At 45.0% G+C, this 17,246-nt stretch overlaps 1 protein-coding gene across 1 annotated transcript in view; it reads right to left on the bottom strand.

Moving 5' to 3' along the window:
- Positions 1-459: 459 nt before the first annotated feature.
- The window catches only part of Disc1 (DISC1 scaffold protein), a 173,269-nt gene continuing 156,482 nt past the window's right edge, over positions 460-17,246 (bottom strand). Inside the window, exons 11-12 of the mRNA XM_035441703.1 lie at positions 10,822-10,939; positions 460-613 (exon numbers count right to left, since the gene is read on the bottom strand). Of these exons, the coding sequence (XP_035297594.1) occupies positions 477-613; positions 10,822-10,939 (255 nt within the window). The 3' untranslated portion in view covers positions 460-476. The remainder of the gene's footprint in view (positions 614-10,821; positions 10,940-17,246) is intronic.

Raw genomic sequence — 17,246 nt, 5'->3', positions numbered from 1 at the left:
ATCTCAGGTTTGGTTACTTTCAGAGGTTCTTGAATGGAGAAAGACGGCACTGCAGCAGAAAACAAAAATGGTAGTGAGAACAGAAACACACTCCAGGGAAATCCACCCAGTCAAGATGGAATGCCTATCACTAGAAGCTCCTATACTAGAAACTCCCATCATGCCATGGGACAGCAACCTCTGGTGACAATTAGGAGAAAAGGCATCAAGTCACTCTCCCAACTCAATCTGTGATAAAGCATGGGCCACTTTCCCACAGGAGAACAGCATGGGCTCTGTGTTTTGGAATTAGTCCAGGCACATGGGTAAATGCAGGGAGAGTGGCTGGACAAGAATAATACAGATGCTGTGGTGACCCACCTCCATGCTCCCAAACTCAATACTGCCAACATGTGGCCTATCCCCTCCCCAGCCCCCACTCCACACTGACGCCATGTGGCTTACCCCTTCCCCAGCTTCCACTTAATGCTCACACCTCAGGCCTGTGCTTCCTGAATACCAGCTGTCGAATGGGAAGCTGTGGCTTCTCCTCCTGTCTCCTTTGTTGGCTGGAGCTGCAGGATCATGGCCTGCAGTGTTTCCTTCACCATCTGGAGCTCCCCTTGGAGAGACTGTGGATGCTGTTAAGGAGCACACAAAGAGGAGGCCCCCATAGGGCCCGTGAGAGCAAGCCAGCCTTCAGAGAGCAGGAGAACTCTAGCAATTAAGTATTAATGTAAATTTTATACTTCCTCTTTTAAAAACCATCATGACTTCTGCCAGTTCTAAGAAAACAGCCAAAAAGAATGTAGCAAATGGTAACACAGGCTAGATAAGGGCTATCCCAAGAAACCGGTTCTCTAGACATTCAACAAAATACTTAACCAACAGTAGTCTTTCTGTTCCTACATAATCAGGTCCCCCACCTCTTCCTTCTGTGCCACTGTCAAAACTCTGAGTTGGATTGAATAAGCAAAAGAATACAATCTCATCCAGTAAAGACAATGGGAAAGGAGAAATAAGTTGATAGTTCCTAACTATGCCCAACTCTTCAGGTGAGATCAAGTCACCATGAAGTCAGACATGTAAGAAGCTGAGTTTGAGGATAGTGCAGAGACCTAAGAGGCCACAGGCCACCTGCACTGCAATGTTGTTCTCCTCGGGTTCAACGTCAAAACAGGTCCAAAGAGAGCCATGCCCTTGGGGTATAACTAATAAAACTTCTCCCAATCTTTTCAAAATAAGAAGCTTCATCGGATCTTGGGAAATATGCAAATGAGCCTTTCCCAAACCGAAATGCCAATCCACCCTGGAAAGTTTTCCATTTTTTTTTAATCTTCTGGAAGTTTCAGCAGATTTCATTTTTTGGATCATGTACATACACTACCAGGATGGTCCACCATGTGCACTTACACTTGAAGGAATAAGGGCAGTATAGTACAGGCAGAGCAAGAGAGGAAGGGATCCACTGAAACACCTTTATGTTTTGTTGTAAAAAGTGATTTTATCCTCCAGACCTCTGAAGAGGTCTACAAATCTTGGGGGGGAAGGGTCATATAACTTTATGCAAGCCAAAACGTGTGCCCCAAACTGCAGTGTGTCCCAGGATCTGGTCCCTTGTAAGGAGTGAGCAGTGTGCACAGTGGCCTTGAATCCTGAAACTGACTGGGGTCTGGTTACCTTTGACACTGGTCTGGGGTAACACAGCACTCTATTCTCTGCTAAGTGATGGCAGAGGCCCTTACAGAGAGAAATGAAGCCACACACTGGTGCTCAGAAAACTTCTGGGACCACAGTGAAAACTAAAAAGGCTGAGGACAGAGAAAAGCCACCAGAGGAAAAGCCTAATTTATAAAATTAACACATCAGTTTCACACATAATAATTTCCATTATTGCACCAAAGAATCAGTAAGATGGGCTCTGAGAAGGCAAGTCCCCTGGGAAGCCAGGAAAATCACATCATGTGTACTTAATTGTCCCATCTGTAAACTATAGAATCTCACAGCTTAGTCACAGAGGAAGGGCCTAAGGTGTGTGTGTGGGGGGGGGGAGTAGATGGAGAAGGAGGGAGGGGGAGAGAGAGAGAGCCTTTTGTGAGGTACCACAAGGTTTATGGCTGATTTCCCAGCACAGCGCCTGAAAACCTCATTTACAAAGCCTTTGGCATAAGAAACACTAATACAATTAAAATCATATTCATAGGGACTTGAGAGATGGCCCAGCAGCTGAGAGCATTTGCTGCTCTTGCAGAAGACTCCAGTTCAGTTCCCAGCACCTCCATCAGGTGGCCAGCAACTGCATGTACCTCCAGGACTCCAGGATCAGAGGATTGGACACCCTTTTCTGACCTCCACAGGTACCTGCACTCATGTGCACGTATCACCCCACCCCCCAACACACACACACACACACACACACACACACACACACACACACACATTTAAAAACAAAGCCCAAATCTTAAAAAAAAAAAAAAATCATGTTCCTATTTACAAAACTTCACCTTCTGGCTCTCAGCCATACATTGTGGAGGGATGGGGGAGCAAAACAGTTGATGTGTGCTGAAATCCAAAAGTCCAGAATAAAAATGGAACTAGGGATGGGGGTGGAAGGGTGGGAGCAGTCACAGAGCAGGTCTATGGAAGAATTTTGGAATAAATATTCCAGACATTACGATGGTGGCATCTTCCAGACAGAGGCCCTGGGAGGGAGATGTTTAAACCCCCCATGCCTCTGAGAAGCTAGCTCCCTGCAACTCAGAGAAAGCATTCGTGAATACTCCTCACTTTACACTGGAAGAAAGGAATAAGCAGACAGGAATTCTTTCTTTTCTTCTCTCATTCAATAGATTGGCAATAGCTTTGCTCCTACTGGGTATAGGGTGTATTTTCCCCAAAGCAGCCCAGAATTGGCTCTTGGTGGCGGGTTAAAAACCTGTGAGGGGAGCAGAGAACAAACATGTAGGCATGTAGATGGCATGTGGGCCATGCTGAAAGTTCCAGGGAGATGGTAACCCTGGCTCAGTACACTGGGTGCCCTAAAGAGGATGCAAGGAAGGGACAAGGCACACAGAGAATCATGAGGCACTCGTGGCAGCGGCTGTGACAGTGACAAAGGGAAGAGGACTCTGGATGGGAAAGGAGGTACTGATAATCGGTCTGAGCAAAGAACTGAGAAAACAGATTGCAGTGTGCCGAGAAAAAATGCAGGAAGGTGTGCATGGGAAGGGAAGAGGGGAGAGGATTCAGGCTTTGTTGTCTGTGTTCAGAGACTGTCTCTTACCATGATGGGCTGGCATCACAGAGCTGTACTACTAATCTGAGCTTGGGAATTCAACTTTGGACACAGTAAAGGAGAAATACGAAGTTAGTCAAGAGAAACATAGTGGGAAAGGGACTGAGTTGCTTTTCAGAGAAGGTCAAGGCTAGAGATGTGCACTTGAGGTCACACTAAACATGTATTTGAAAAGTATTTCTAGAATATTGCCCCATTGATATATAGAAAAACATTAAACTGTCCTTATGATCTAACCAAGATTATCTCCTCCTCTTCTTCCTTCCCACTCTCTTCTTTGCCCTTTCTCCCCTTCCCTCCCCTCCCTTTCCTTTCCCTACCCTATCCCTCCCTTCCTCCCTCCCACCCTCCCTCCCTCCCTTCCTTCCTTCCTTCCTTCCTTCCTTCCTTCCTTCCTTCCTTTTTTCTTTTCTTTTGACACAGGATCTCTTGTGTTCCCGGCCTTGAACTCACTATACACCAGAAGGTAACTCTGAATTTCTGATTCTCCTGCTTCTGACTCTGTGTATTAGCAGCACAGGTGCAAGCCACCTTGTAGAGTCTTATGAGTGTTGGGGATCAAACTCAGGACCTTGTGCATTCTAGCCAAGTACTTTACCAAGGTCTGGAAGGGCAGCCATTTGCAGAAAACTGAAGTCTTCCATGGAGTCTTATTTTATGTGATAGGAATGGAATGTTTTATCTTCACTGGGGTTTCCTAGTGGCCATTCTGATAGTTTAATCAAAAGTAGGTCTGATAGTTTAATCAAAAGTAGGTCTCGGGGCTGGGAGAGAGCTCAGTTGGTAAAACACTGGCTATGCAAGCATGAAGACCTGTGTTCTACCAGCCAGGCAAGATGGTATATGTCACCCCAGTGCCAGTGAAGTAGAGGCAGAGTGACCCCTGAAACTGGTTGGCCAGCCAGGCTAGCTGAACATCCCTTCCCCGCAATGCCCAGGATCAGTGAGAGGCCTTGTCCTAAAAAATAAAGTTGAACACTTTCTTATGTGTCTTTCAGCCATTTTAGATTCCTCTATTGAGAATTGTCTATTTAGTTCTATACCCCACTTTTTAATTGGATTGTTTGGTGTTTTGGGGACTAGCTTCTTGAGTTCTTTGTATATTTTGGAGATCAGCCCTCTGTCAGATGTGGGATTGGTGAGTATCTTTTCCCAGTCTGTCGGCTGCCATTTTGTCTTGCTGACTGTTTCCTTTGCTTTACAGAAGCTTCTCCGTTTCAGGAGGTCCCATTTATCAATTGTTGACCTCAGTGTCTGTGCTACTGGTGTAATGTTCAGGAAGTCGTCTCCTGTACCAATTAATTCAAGGTTATTTCACACTTTGTCTTGCAGAAAGTATGAGTCAGGGGAAGAATACATGATAACAAGAATGGAGATACCATAATAGAGGGAGACATTTTTGGTTTACAGAAAAATCAGGCACTAGGGAAATGTCTGGAGATCTACAAAGATGACACCAGCTAACTATCTTAGCAACGGAGGAGAGGCTACCTTAAATGCCCTCCCCTGATTATGAGATTGATGACTGACTTATATGCCATTCTATAGCCTTCATCTAGCAGCTGGTGGAAGTAGAAGCAGACACCCATAACTAATCACCAAAATGAACTGGAACCCAGATGCAGAGAAGGACCAGTGAAGAGCACAGAGGTCCAGAACAGGCTGGTGAAACCCACAGAAACAGCTGACCTGAACATCCGGGAACTCTTGCTCCCCAGACTGATAGCTGGAATACCAGCATGGGACTGATCCAGACCCCAGGAACATGGGTTTCTGTGAGGAAACCTCAGAAATCTATGGGACCTCCTGTAGAAGCCCAGTATTTATCCCTAGCATAGGTGTGGACTTTGGGATCCCATTCCATATAGAGGAATACTCCCTGAGCCAAGACATATGGGGGAGGGCCTAGGCCCTATTCCAAAGGATACGAAAGACTCTGATGACACCCTATGGAAGGCCTCACCATCCAGAGGGAGCAGAAAAGATATGTGACAGATAAGGTTTTAGTTGGTGGGGGGAGGGGAGGGGAGGACGGGTGGGAGAAGGGAACTGGGATTGTCATGTAAAACAATCTTGTTTCTAATTCAAATAAAAAAGTTGGAAAAAATAAAAATAAAGTTGAAAGCAATTGAAGAAGATATCTGATACCAACCTTTGACCTCCATGTGCACACAGACACAAAGATGTACAAATGCACATAGTAGGTCTTCAAGTCACCTGAACTGGTCTGTTTTTCACTGCTCTGTTTTCTTGGGGAAAGGGTGTTGGGAATTGAACCCATGGCTTTGTGTTGTAAGCAAGCACTGAGTTACATCCCCACTCTCCTTTTATAATTTGAGACAGGATCTTAGAAAGCTTCCAGGCTGACCTTGAACCTAAGATCCTCCTGCCTCATCTTCCCAAGTAGCTCAGAGTAAAAGCAACACACAATCCTCTGTAGCCATTGTGAATTATGGCAGAAAATCTGTATGGGAAGCCAGAGGCAAGATACCAGTCATTGAGGAAAGCCCTGTCTGGACATACCCAGGAAATAAGCAAGTATAGGAAATCACTTAACACCCAGGATTCCACTTGGCGTTGGTTGTACATACATCTCTCTTCTAACAATGCACCTGGCAACCTACAACTCTCACCTGCAAGTGCTATGCACATTCATCCTGAGAAGAATACACTCAGCAACCTATTCCCACCTAGGACACACACACACACACACACACACACACACACACACACACCTGCATGGAGCCATAGGCCCACCCATCTCTGAGCAATGAAATCAGTTTCTCACCTTCTTAACAACTGTTCCAGTAGTAAGGTAGGAGTACTGATCAGGCCTAGACTGCTTCTAGATGCACGTACAGTAAAGCAAACTGTATCCTCAGAGTGAACTTTTAAGGAGGAATCTCCTATTTTCCATCTTAAGTCTATGCATGATCTGATTTGCATATGATTAGCATCATTATACATTATGGGAAGGGAGTAAGAGAAATGGTTATATGACTTAAAATCTGTCAGTCAAAAGAGAGGACCACACAAACCATATTTTTAGTAACCAAATCCCCCTCCTGAACCCCATGACAGGAACCCTGAGAGGACAATCGGGGCCCTTGAGTATCTGGTCTCATGTTGTCCATTGTCATTCTTGAAAACATATTTTCTGACCTGTACTATTGCTTTTCTGTGGAGAAAATATCCTTGCTACATCCACAAATCTATACATACTTATTGCAGTGCTTTGAATAAGATTCCAAGAACCTGGAGACACTTGACCCAGATCCTGTCTACTGGTGACAAAAGGACCTGCTACATGCCCAGGGAGATTGTGTCACCAACCTCATGATAAGTTCCTACGGTGTCCCACTAGCATCAGGACCATCCTGGTCTGCACACATTGTCTGCTCCAACTTTTCCTACCCAGATCTCAGCAAGAAGCAGAGGGAAACACATGGTGGCCACCCCTGCATCAGCGGGGCATGCACCATGCTCAGAGAGCAGTCTGCCTGGCTCTCTACCCTCCCACTGTAAACTACTGAAGCTCTTCACAGACATCCTTCCTGCTCTTTAGTTTTAGAGGCAAAAGAACTTTTCCAAGGAGGCAGGGCAAGCACCCTCTCAGCTCTGTTACCTTGGCCTCTTCAGGCTACACACTGGAAAGTGGAACCAGAGAGGAGCCCTTTGGGGCTGTGGAGTTTATGCATGAGCCTGGATACATTTAGTCTCTGCATGCCATCAAGGCTAGCAAGACGAATCAATTGGGCACCTCGCATTCCAATGAGCAGAGAGAATAGGCTCCCAAGAGGGCTTCTGGACAGGAATGCAAATGCCATGTAAATAGACTCAGCCTGGTCCTTGCTCACCCATGACTCAGCAGAGGCTGGCAGAAATGCCTGGGGCTTTGGAAGATGCAGGATATGCTGTGCTTCCTTTCCTTCTATTGTGAGGTATGGGAGTGAAAGGAAAAAGAAAGGAGGGGGAAAAAATCCTGCCTAAAAATTCACTGAGCCTAAATGTATTCTGAACATGGAGGAGCAGTTACACAGACTCTAAAGGGTGTTCAGAATGGAACTGCTAATTAGAATCCAGAATCTGTGAAATCATACGGCAGGTTCAGACCACTGCTAATGGATCCCAGCATGCCTAGCTGTGAAGTCACATCCCTGTCCTGTCTCTAGAGGCATCAAGTGCCCCTCCCCACCGCCTGCTCTCCCAGTTAACTGCACAGTTCAGAGGCTCACAGTCACCTCAGCTGATGGTTTGGGGTGTTCACAATGCCTGTAACTGAGGAAGCCTGCCAGGATGACAAAGGAACAGCCTATCTGTTTCCTCTGTCCTCAGCTCTGCCAACCCAGCCTTCCTCTCCCACCGGGCAGACTGACACAAACAGGCTGTGCAAGAACTGTTCAGAAGGTTTAGAAGTCCCCACCATATTGCATGTCCCCAGCCCAACCCTCTGTGTATGACACACTGGCACACCACCTGCTTACTCCCACAGGCATGTAGCTTACGATAAGGACATACCCCAGGAAAGATGGACAACCATAGCATCTGGAACTCAAGTCCTCCAGAAAGGTGTCCCATGTGGGTTTACATCGGCACGTTCCCAGCGTAGACTTGGAGTAAACACCATCATCTCCTACCAAGGACCTACACAGTGGGTCCTGGCAGCATGCTTAATGGAATCAAGTGAGACACTGCCCTCCCTGCACTGCTCTTCTGTGTTATTGGTTGTAAGCTTTTTCTTTCAGCCACACTCAGCATTGTGCCTTTGATTGCAAATGAAAACACACAGCAGCCAGAGTTTGGCTAGGGGATTCCTGCAGCCTCTTTGGATGCCTTGATAAATTCTAATTTGAAACAACAGCTTTTGTTTGTTAGGGAGCCCCACAGAGCACTGTGAACTCAGCTTCCTGTCTTGGGTCCATTGTTAAACTCAAATCCAAGTGCTACTTTGCGATCCAAGTGCTACTTCCCGGAGCTTAAAGGCACATTCTGTATGTTGTTCTTGCTCAGTGACACAGGGCACAGCCTGGATCTCAGAGGAAAGCTGGGGGGTAAATAAGTGTTGTGGTGTAGTTGTTATCTAAGGAGGGGCTGATGTCATACCTAACCCAGTATTTCCTGCCCCTAGTGGGATGGTCTTCATTTTAAATGTCCTGGACAGGCTCAAGTGCTTGAACACTTGGTCTACAGCTGGTAGTGCTATGTGGTAGAGTTGTGGAAGTTTTAAGAGGCGGCTCCTGACTGGTATAAGTGGGTCACTGGAGATGAGTCTTGTGGGCCTTAATCCTTGTCCCCTGTCCCCTATCCCCTGTCCCCTACTTCTGGCCTGATCTCTCTGTTTCCTGAGCCACTAAAAATATAAGAAGCCACACCACAATCTCCCAATACCATGGGTGGTATCACAAGTTACTGTGCCTCCCCCCATGACAGTTTGGATCATGAGCCATGTTCCACTCAGCTGTCCCAGCAGACATACCCTACCCCCACCCCAGTCTTTGGCTCTATGTCATTGCCTGGCAATAATCACTATCCTATTTCATAAACAACATGTCCCCTAGAAGAAGTCTGTTACCTCCTTCTCCTGCTCCTGGACAACTATGCAGTAATAGAGTACATCCTGGAGCTGGAAGAGGCAGGGCGCTGTACAGAACGGAGTATTTTTAAAAATGTCGAAAGATGGCAGAAAGCATTCAAGGAACAGCCTGCTGAGTTAATAAGCAAGGGCAAAGATGTAAAGTTATCACAAGATATGCTGACTCCATTATTAGCCATACATCTGAATACTTCTAAGTGAGAACAATCTTTGGCTGTTCAAAGCTACTTAAGTATAAACATGGAGATAAAGTAAAATAGAAACTAAGGTTCTAAAAAGTCAGACAGTGAGGAACAAAGACCAAAAATGCTAAATTTCCCACAAACATCTAAAAGTCAGTATATCAAACAGAGAGGAATAGACAAGGGGGTGACTATAGCTACAAAGGGCCACTTGTGACTAATTAGCTGAGGGATTCAGGGTAAGCTAAGAATGCCTTTCCCCATCTGTGTCCCTGTGTAACTTTTTAACTGATACCTTGCTGGGACTTTGAATCACCTGGGAATGGACCTCAGTTGTGTGTGTGTGTGTGGGGGGGGGTGCTGTCTTGATTGTTAATTGAAATAGGAGGATCTAGCCTACTGTGGGTGGCACCTTTCTCTAGGCTAGACCCAGAGCTGTCCAAGAGAGCAGAATGCTAGCTGAGTAAGCAAGCTAAGACAAGTAAGTAAGCAAGGCAGCATGGGTGCATTTGTTTCTCTTTGCTTTTGACTGTGGATGTGATGTGAGTAGACCAGCCACTTGAGTTCATATCTGGACCTCCCCCAGTGATGGAATTTAATTAGGAAGTAAAAGCTAAATAAACCCTTTCAATTGTAATCCAAATAAAACCTAAGTTGCTTTTGGTCAGGGTGTTTTATTACACTAAGTAGAAATGAAGCTAGGACAGAACCCATTCACACTCTTTTAAAGAGCTCACCAGTGACAAATAGCATGCATACATCACCAGGGATGCGTGTTTCCCATTGAAATTAGGGACTCAGAACCGGCAAACACCAACACCATCACCCACCTCTGACAGGTGCAGAACATTTCCACTGTCACTATAAGTTACATATTTTCCCCATGTGACATGTGTGCCCTTTAAAAGGTTCCTCCCGACATCACAGCTCTCTCTCCTCTCTCTCTCTCTCTCTGCCTTCTGCTCTCTCTCTCATCCCTACTCCAAGATAACCTTTTTTCTCCTCCCGCCCCAATAAATCTCTTGTGTGAGATCTGTTGTGTGGTGTGGTCTCTTTGTAACATGCCTTGGCCTGGACCCACCAAGATACTTTGCTGCTAAACCCTAACACTCATTCTGTCAATAAATCCTAACACCACTGCATACACAATTGAGCCCCTGTGTCCTCTTGCCATCTGGCTTGGGCAGCTGGCTCTGATGTAGGTGTCTGTAGATGTGGCACTAGGAAACTGAGTTTGGTGTAAGAAATTGTCATTATCAGCACCAAGGATTATGTGAAGCTTAACCATGAGTATGTGTTAGACATCAGAAAGAAGGTACCCATAGTGGTGTTTGTTTTGATACCCCAGTACTTATGACTTGTAAAAGGCCAGACAAAGTACTTCAAAGAAGACCTTGAATATCTTAGTACTGAAGAGGACCTTAAGGAGGCGAGCCAGTAAAATTGCTTTGGTTCTTTCTTATTGTTCCCCCTGTGGTCACACAGTCCCATCTTTGAGCCTACCAAAATCTCCATTTTGCCTTGGTTTTGGCTATGTGCCTATCTGAACTCTGTGGCTAATACTTAGCAGCTGGGTTTAATAATTGAAAATATTGGATTATTTACAGAAACTAGAGGTGAAGTGCTCCATACAGAATTAACTCAGATCCAAGACGTACTGAACCACAAATAACAACGGCATCAATTCACCCCCATAAGCAGGGCCATGGGGAAGTGGTATGCATTTTTAGACTTTCATTTGCAAAGTAACTTCTGAAAAATGGAAAGGATATGAAAGAGAGCTTCATCGCGACTGTGGATAGCCTTGTGAAGTTGATCTTCGAGGTACAGGAGCCTCATGCCTATGGCTTCACATTTTTCTCCAACTTCAGCAGAAACGACATGAGATTCCTGGGTGAAGAATGAGAAAAGGATCATGAGTCAGCTGTGGGATGCTGGGGCTATGTGCACAGTCAGGACACACAGTCAGCTCTTCTGGTTTCTGCACTTCAGTGCAGGGTTCCCTGCAGGATGTACCCTTTCCTTGGAAGGCTGTTCTTGAGAACACAGGAGCCAAGTTCAAGTTGTAACTGAAGGATAAGCTGTGCACACATAGGTCCTGCCTTACCTGATTTGATTAAAGCCTGACTTTAGCATGGAGGCCCCGCAGATGGATTTATCCAAGGGAGCCTGAGTTTTCCAGCTGAATTCTTAGACAATTCCCAATATGATAGAAATGTCAGCAAAAGGGTCGGAGGTGTCACCAGGGAAACTGGGCTAATATAGAAGGACAGAGGAATATGTCTTTAAGGGCACAGGAGGTGAGCAGGGAACTGAACATTCATCTGCAAACCAGACGCAGCCCCTGAAAACCAGACTCCGAAGGGGAATTATTTATTTATTTACTTGTATTTATTCATTCGCTCTTATATGTGTATGCATATGAGAGTGTGCGTGCTCATGTGTGTATAGATACATATGCATGTGGGAGTATGCACACTCGTGTGTGTCCATGTGTACGGATGTCAGAGGACAAAATTCAGCTGTCGTTCTTCAGGTAGCATCTACCCTATTTTTTGTCTTTTGTTTTGTTGTGTTTTGGTTTGTTTTGGTTTGGTTTGGTTTCTGAGGCAGAGAGGTTGGCCTGGAGATCATTGACTAGGCCAGAGTGTACCCTGGGGAGTCACCTATCTCTCCACTTCCCCAGCTCTGGGATTATAAGCAGATGCCACCACACTTGACTTTTTATGTGAGTCCACCCCATTAAGGCAGTGACATAGTACTAGGGCCCCACTGGGCATCAGGCATGTGACAAGCATGGTTTAATGAACAAATAGATGGGTCTTAGCCCCCTCGTCTGTAGTGTTTCCCTTTCAAATGTGTGTCCCACACATGAGCAGGTGTCACCTCTGTCACTCTTTCACACAGAAGCACTAAACAATAGAGTCTAAAGGCTGCTGAGGCACCAGTTGGTCTAAAGTGTACTTTAGTTACCCCTCCTGACTCCCCCACAAAGTAGCCTGAATCACCACCTTTCCCCCCGTTCTTCCTAGGAGAACATGCTCGTTCCCCCTCCTCTAAATCCTTCTCTTCCTTCAGGCCCCACCCAAGCCCATCTTGTGGAGCAACAGTTAGGAAATGAGTTATGTCCCCTAAGAGCTGTGAACTCACACAAGGGCCATTGGCTGGACTTTCATCCTAGGGCCCCATGAGTAACACCTGGTCTATAGAAGGCCATGGATTCTTAAAAATAATCAACAAGGTCAAGAAAATGAGGAAAGTAGGCAACCCTAGAATAAAAAAAGCAAGCAAGAAACAGCTCAGAATTAAATATCAACCACAATATAAAGGTGATAATCTCTTAGCTAAGTGTGAAGACTTAAAAGAATTTTGAGAAGGAACTAAGGATTTTTTGTTGTTTTTTGTTTTTGTTTTTTCTGATTAAATGGCCAGGCTACTACAAAAACTGCAGCTAATATCTAATAATCACATAAAAGTGGTCAGGCCAAGTGGCACTGTTCCAAGTCCTTGGAGATCCTGCATAGTGTATTAGCCAGTATCAGAACCCAGGAATATCAATCAAATCCAGATACTCACCTTAACATTTGCTCCATTTGTTCATTCTGCAACACTTCACAGTTTATGTGTCCAATGACTGACAATTCTTTAATAAAACAGTGCTAATGGAAACTACAAATAACTAATGTAAATACTGGAGAAATCTCACACAATGCTAGCATTTGTATATACAAAAGAAAGGAAATTCCCCAGGCAATGTGGAGGATGCATGGATACCATTAGGGTTTGAGGCTCAAGGGATAGTTTGTGTGACTTTAATCATATCATTGAGGAAAGGATACATGAGAACAATAGATGGCCATGTATTTTATTGATCCTAAAAGTCATGGCATTGTCACGCAGACATGCAAGAGCAAAGGAGGGGACTTACACACAGTGAGGATAGCAGCCATGACTAGCAAACACCCTGATCATGCCCAAAATCAATGAGGAAAAGGAGGGGACATATGCAGAGGAATGATTGACAGTGGCCAGACCACAAGTCACATTTGGAGAAAAAACAAAACAAAACAGTATGAGTACTGACAATAGGAAAAGAAGGAACACAACACTCTGAGTAAATCAAACCAAACAACTCAATCTACACCCAAAAGTGAAAGTCAAATTGAACAAGCTAGAAATACAGCTTTACATTTCAGCCAAGCCATTCTGAAAACATTGTGCAGGCTTGACAGTATGGGTGTGAATTTGAGCAACCTCAGACCACACAGTAAGCCCTCTAGGTTGTCCCTATCCTGTGATTCAGTAATTCCACTTCCTGGAATCTATCAGAGAAACAATTTACATATTTAAATTGGAATTATTTCTATTAAGACTGTAATAAGCATGGGAAAAATCATACGGGTATGTGCACATGCCAAATAGAAATATAAGATTTGAAACCCACAAAGATTAAAGTATTATGAGCCCAGCAAAGTGCCAAAAATAGCCAGGCATAATGAGAATGGTTAGAGGCAAGTGATGTTTGTGTGTGTGTGTGTGTGTGTGCGCGCGCGCGCGCGTATGTGAAATACAGATCATTACCAGGTAAAATCCTCCAAAAGACATGCAACAGTGAATCTGACATACTTGATTATAATAAGGCCATGGCCCTTACTTCTGTCTGGCTCTGGGAGAAATGGCTCTTTGGTAAACACTTAGCCTGGCAAGAGATTTACATTATGAGAGGCAGGAGAAAGAAACATGGCCACTGTTTCCCATCCTTCACACCCACCTAGGCACATGTTGGCTGTCTGGAAGAGTATAAGGGTGATGCCCTGCCTCAGTGTGGTGCCCTCCTGTTGCTGAGTGTGCATGCTGCTGCTCAAGTGGAAGAGTGAGGTCTCCTGGGAAGCGTGGAGCCCTCAACACCAGGGCTGGCTTCTCCCTTCTCTAACCGGATCTTACCTAGAGCTGTTCTCTCCTGCTCAGGGGTTTCAGGATCTGCACCTCCTGGGGATGTCCCAACAGAAAGAAAAGGGCTTTACTTGAGAACCACATACCAGTTTCTTCTTTTGTACATTTCTTTTTGTTGTTAAAAATTCATCTATAGTTAAGAATAAGGAAGATAGAAGATATGAAGATGTTTGTCTCCTTCCCTTAAAATAAAGAAAACTTTTTTCTTAGGTTGTCCTTCAAGAAAACCCCGGAAACACTGAAAATCCCATGTTAGCAAAATGAATTATAACATGCATGTATTGACTGGAGGTCCCACACAGAGATCTAACTGCTGAGGTACAAGCCCCTCTGAAACTATTAAAGTATAGGCATCAATAAACAGCTGACACAGACATAGGTTCTGAGAGCATCCTGGGCTTCCCTATGAGAGCTCTAACTCCCAGGACAGAGTGTGACAGCTGGTAGGGTCTCAGGGACCACCTAGCATCATTCCTTCTTTTCCATGTAAGGAAAATGTCTCAAAGTATCAGATGACCTGGGCACCAAGACTAGTCTCTCCTATTCCACCTCTGGGAAACACAGAGTCTGAGTTCCTGGAGGGCTCAGCTCCTAAGAAGGCAGAAGGCAGGCCACTCCCTCCAGGGCCAGAGCTTACATGGACCAGAAGTGGCAGTATTTATGATGACAGTGTTGAGTCCAGCACCTCTGCTGTATCTGATAGAGGCAAAGAAAACCTGTATGAATGATACCTGATAATTAAAAATTATCACCACACCCCTCTTGCCCCTCTCAGAATTCCTGACTGAGTTGGACTTTCTAGGTATCAGCAGTTCTGAGGATAATTTAGTGTAAGTTGTATCAAAGGCCTTTGAAAACTGCCCTGTAAGCCCTCCTGTAATTTGCCCCTTGAGCAATCTTTTCAGCAATTCAATTTTTTTTTTCTTTTCTGGACACTCTGTCTGTCATTTACCCAGGGGGATAACTGTTTTTCCCTGTGGGTCAGAATGAACAAGTCTGCAGAAGGCAAACAGCCTCATGGCCCAGCTCTTTCCTGGGCCTGGCTCACACCCCCAGTTGGAAGATCTTTGTAATTCCTCTTCAAGGAATGAGTCCCTGAGGAAGCCCCACCCACACAAGCTCTGGTAATCTGTCTGCCTCCACCAGGCTACATACATCTCTGCTGCCCCAGAAGCTGATCCCTGCCTCCCTCAAAGAAGATCCAAGCCCATGCTTAAGCCCTTACCCTGGCCATTGCTAACAGATTTGATTCATCCCTGTAAGGCTAATGTGGGGAGACTTGGTCCCTATTCAGTAGGGCCTGATGGGCCCACTGAGGTCAGACCATCAGGTGCTGCCCTTAGAAGGGGCTGATGCCAGTGTCTGAGACTACTAGGAAGAATGTTTTAAAAGAACAAGCTTGAGACTCTCTGGTTTCAGGTCTTTCATTCTGATTTGTTCTGCATGCCACAATGCCACTTACTGTGAGGTGACAGAGCCACAGGGTCCCTCACCAGGGGCCAAACAATGGGGCTGTCTGACCCTGAACTTTTAGACTCACTGTAATCTAAATATCCCTTTCTTTATAAAGTTCCCAGCCTTAGGCACTTGGTGATGGCAATGGGATATAAGCTAATGTAGAAAGTCTTGAAAAAGTTTTGCTGTATCCTGGACAATGCTCTCAAGATGGTGGGCAGAGCCAGACAAAGAAGCCTTTTCCAAACATCAAATGTCTGCACCTCAATATAGACTATAATAACTTGTCTGGGGTAATCCCTCTGCCCTCTGGGGCAACTTCGAGCCTTGAATGACTAAAACAGCATTTTATGAACACACACATGTGCACATGCACACACACATGTACTTGTGTGTTGAAAATGAAAGGGGGCAGGTCCTTGTCTCTTACTTAGGGTTAATCCCATGGGGCAGGTCAGGTGCCTGGCTGGTGGCCACCCAGTGGAAGGCAGGTTCACCTTAAGATAGTGTACTTTTTTTCTTCCCAGAATTCCTGTCCCCTAGTGCAGCATTCTTGAGGTTCCATTGGGTCTGTAGCCTTTCTGAGTTAAGCTCTTTTGCTTTTCTCTGCCTTTTTCTTGTGGATGCTGTTTATTCTTGCTTCTCTTCTCCACTACTCCACCTACAAGATTTATAGCTTGCCTGTCTTGGGGTTTTCCTTTTAAATGTTAACAAATTGTCTATAGGCTTTCATTTGATTGCATTCTTTGTCCCTAAGCCTCTGTGATCTGTTCTTAATTTTTTTTTTTATTAATGAGACTAAGAACCCAATTTCTCCAGTTTCATATGATGGCTTTTCTGGGATGTCTATGGTGTCTGGTAAACACCTTGTAATTCTTTAATACAAAGAGAAAGCAATCCCTTTCTTGCACTTCTAGACAGCATCATGTGACATACATGCAAGCACACACACACACACACACACACACACACACACACACACACACATACACACACACAACTTCTTATTGGCATCAGAGGATGCCCTATAGCCTTACAGGCAGTCACTCCATGGGTGCAGCTCAGTAGAGCCAACATCATTGCAAACATCATTTGTAGGTCTCCTTGTGATCAAATCTGCAGGCCCATGATAGACCTGTTCAGCTGTGTTGAGTTAAAGCTGATGTCAGATTTCTGTACTGCTCTCCCAGCTCAAGGAGCATGATTTAAAAGAGAAAACAAGGCTCCCTTTGATGAGGAGGACATTCTCAAGACAACTTTATAAATCCACAGACCTAACACATGCACTTTAGATCCAATGGCTGGCATGATACTACCCACATGCACGTGGAACCATCAACACTCCATGGCCAGCATCTTTCAGGGCATTTTTTACTTGGTCACATCTCCCACAAGGATGGTTAAATCCTTGGATAGGACATTGGGATAAACCAACATTTAGAAGTTTTGGACTGGCATTCATATTCCAATGTCAGGGAATACCTAATAATGGTTGTTTTGATAAGCCTTTGGTAACAGTGTCAGGCTGTATCTAAAGAAGAGAATGTCTTGTGTATTATTGTCATTCTGAATCTATGGCACTTTAGAAAAGGAAGCCCACTGAAATCATCGATAGGTGGGGTGTGCTCTGTGTCTACTAGTAGGAAAGGCCCCGAGCCTCATGGGATGCATGGTTTTAGAAATGTCATCATCAGTGGAGAGCCACTGCAACACAGGCCATCCCTTTGGTTACACACTGGATTGATATTGTTTAAATAGCTAATTTCTCAACTTATCCTCAAAAGCCATT

This window comes from Cricetulus griseus, chromosome 3, assembly GCF_003668045.3.
Source record: "Cricetulus griseus strain 17A/GY chromosome 3, alternate assembly CriGri-PICRH-1.0, whole genome shotgun sequence".
Classification (NCBI taxonomy): Eukaryota; Metazoa; Chordata; class Mammalia; order Rodentia; family Cricetidae; genus Cricetulus; species Cricetulus griseus.
This window is presented reverse-complemented; position numbering and strand designations above follow the sequence as displayed.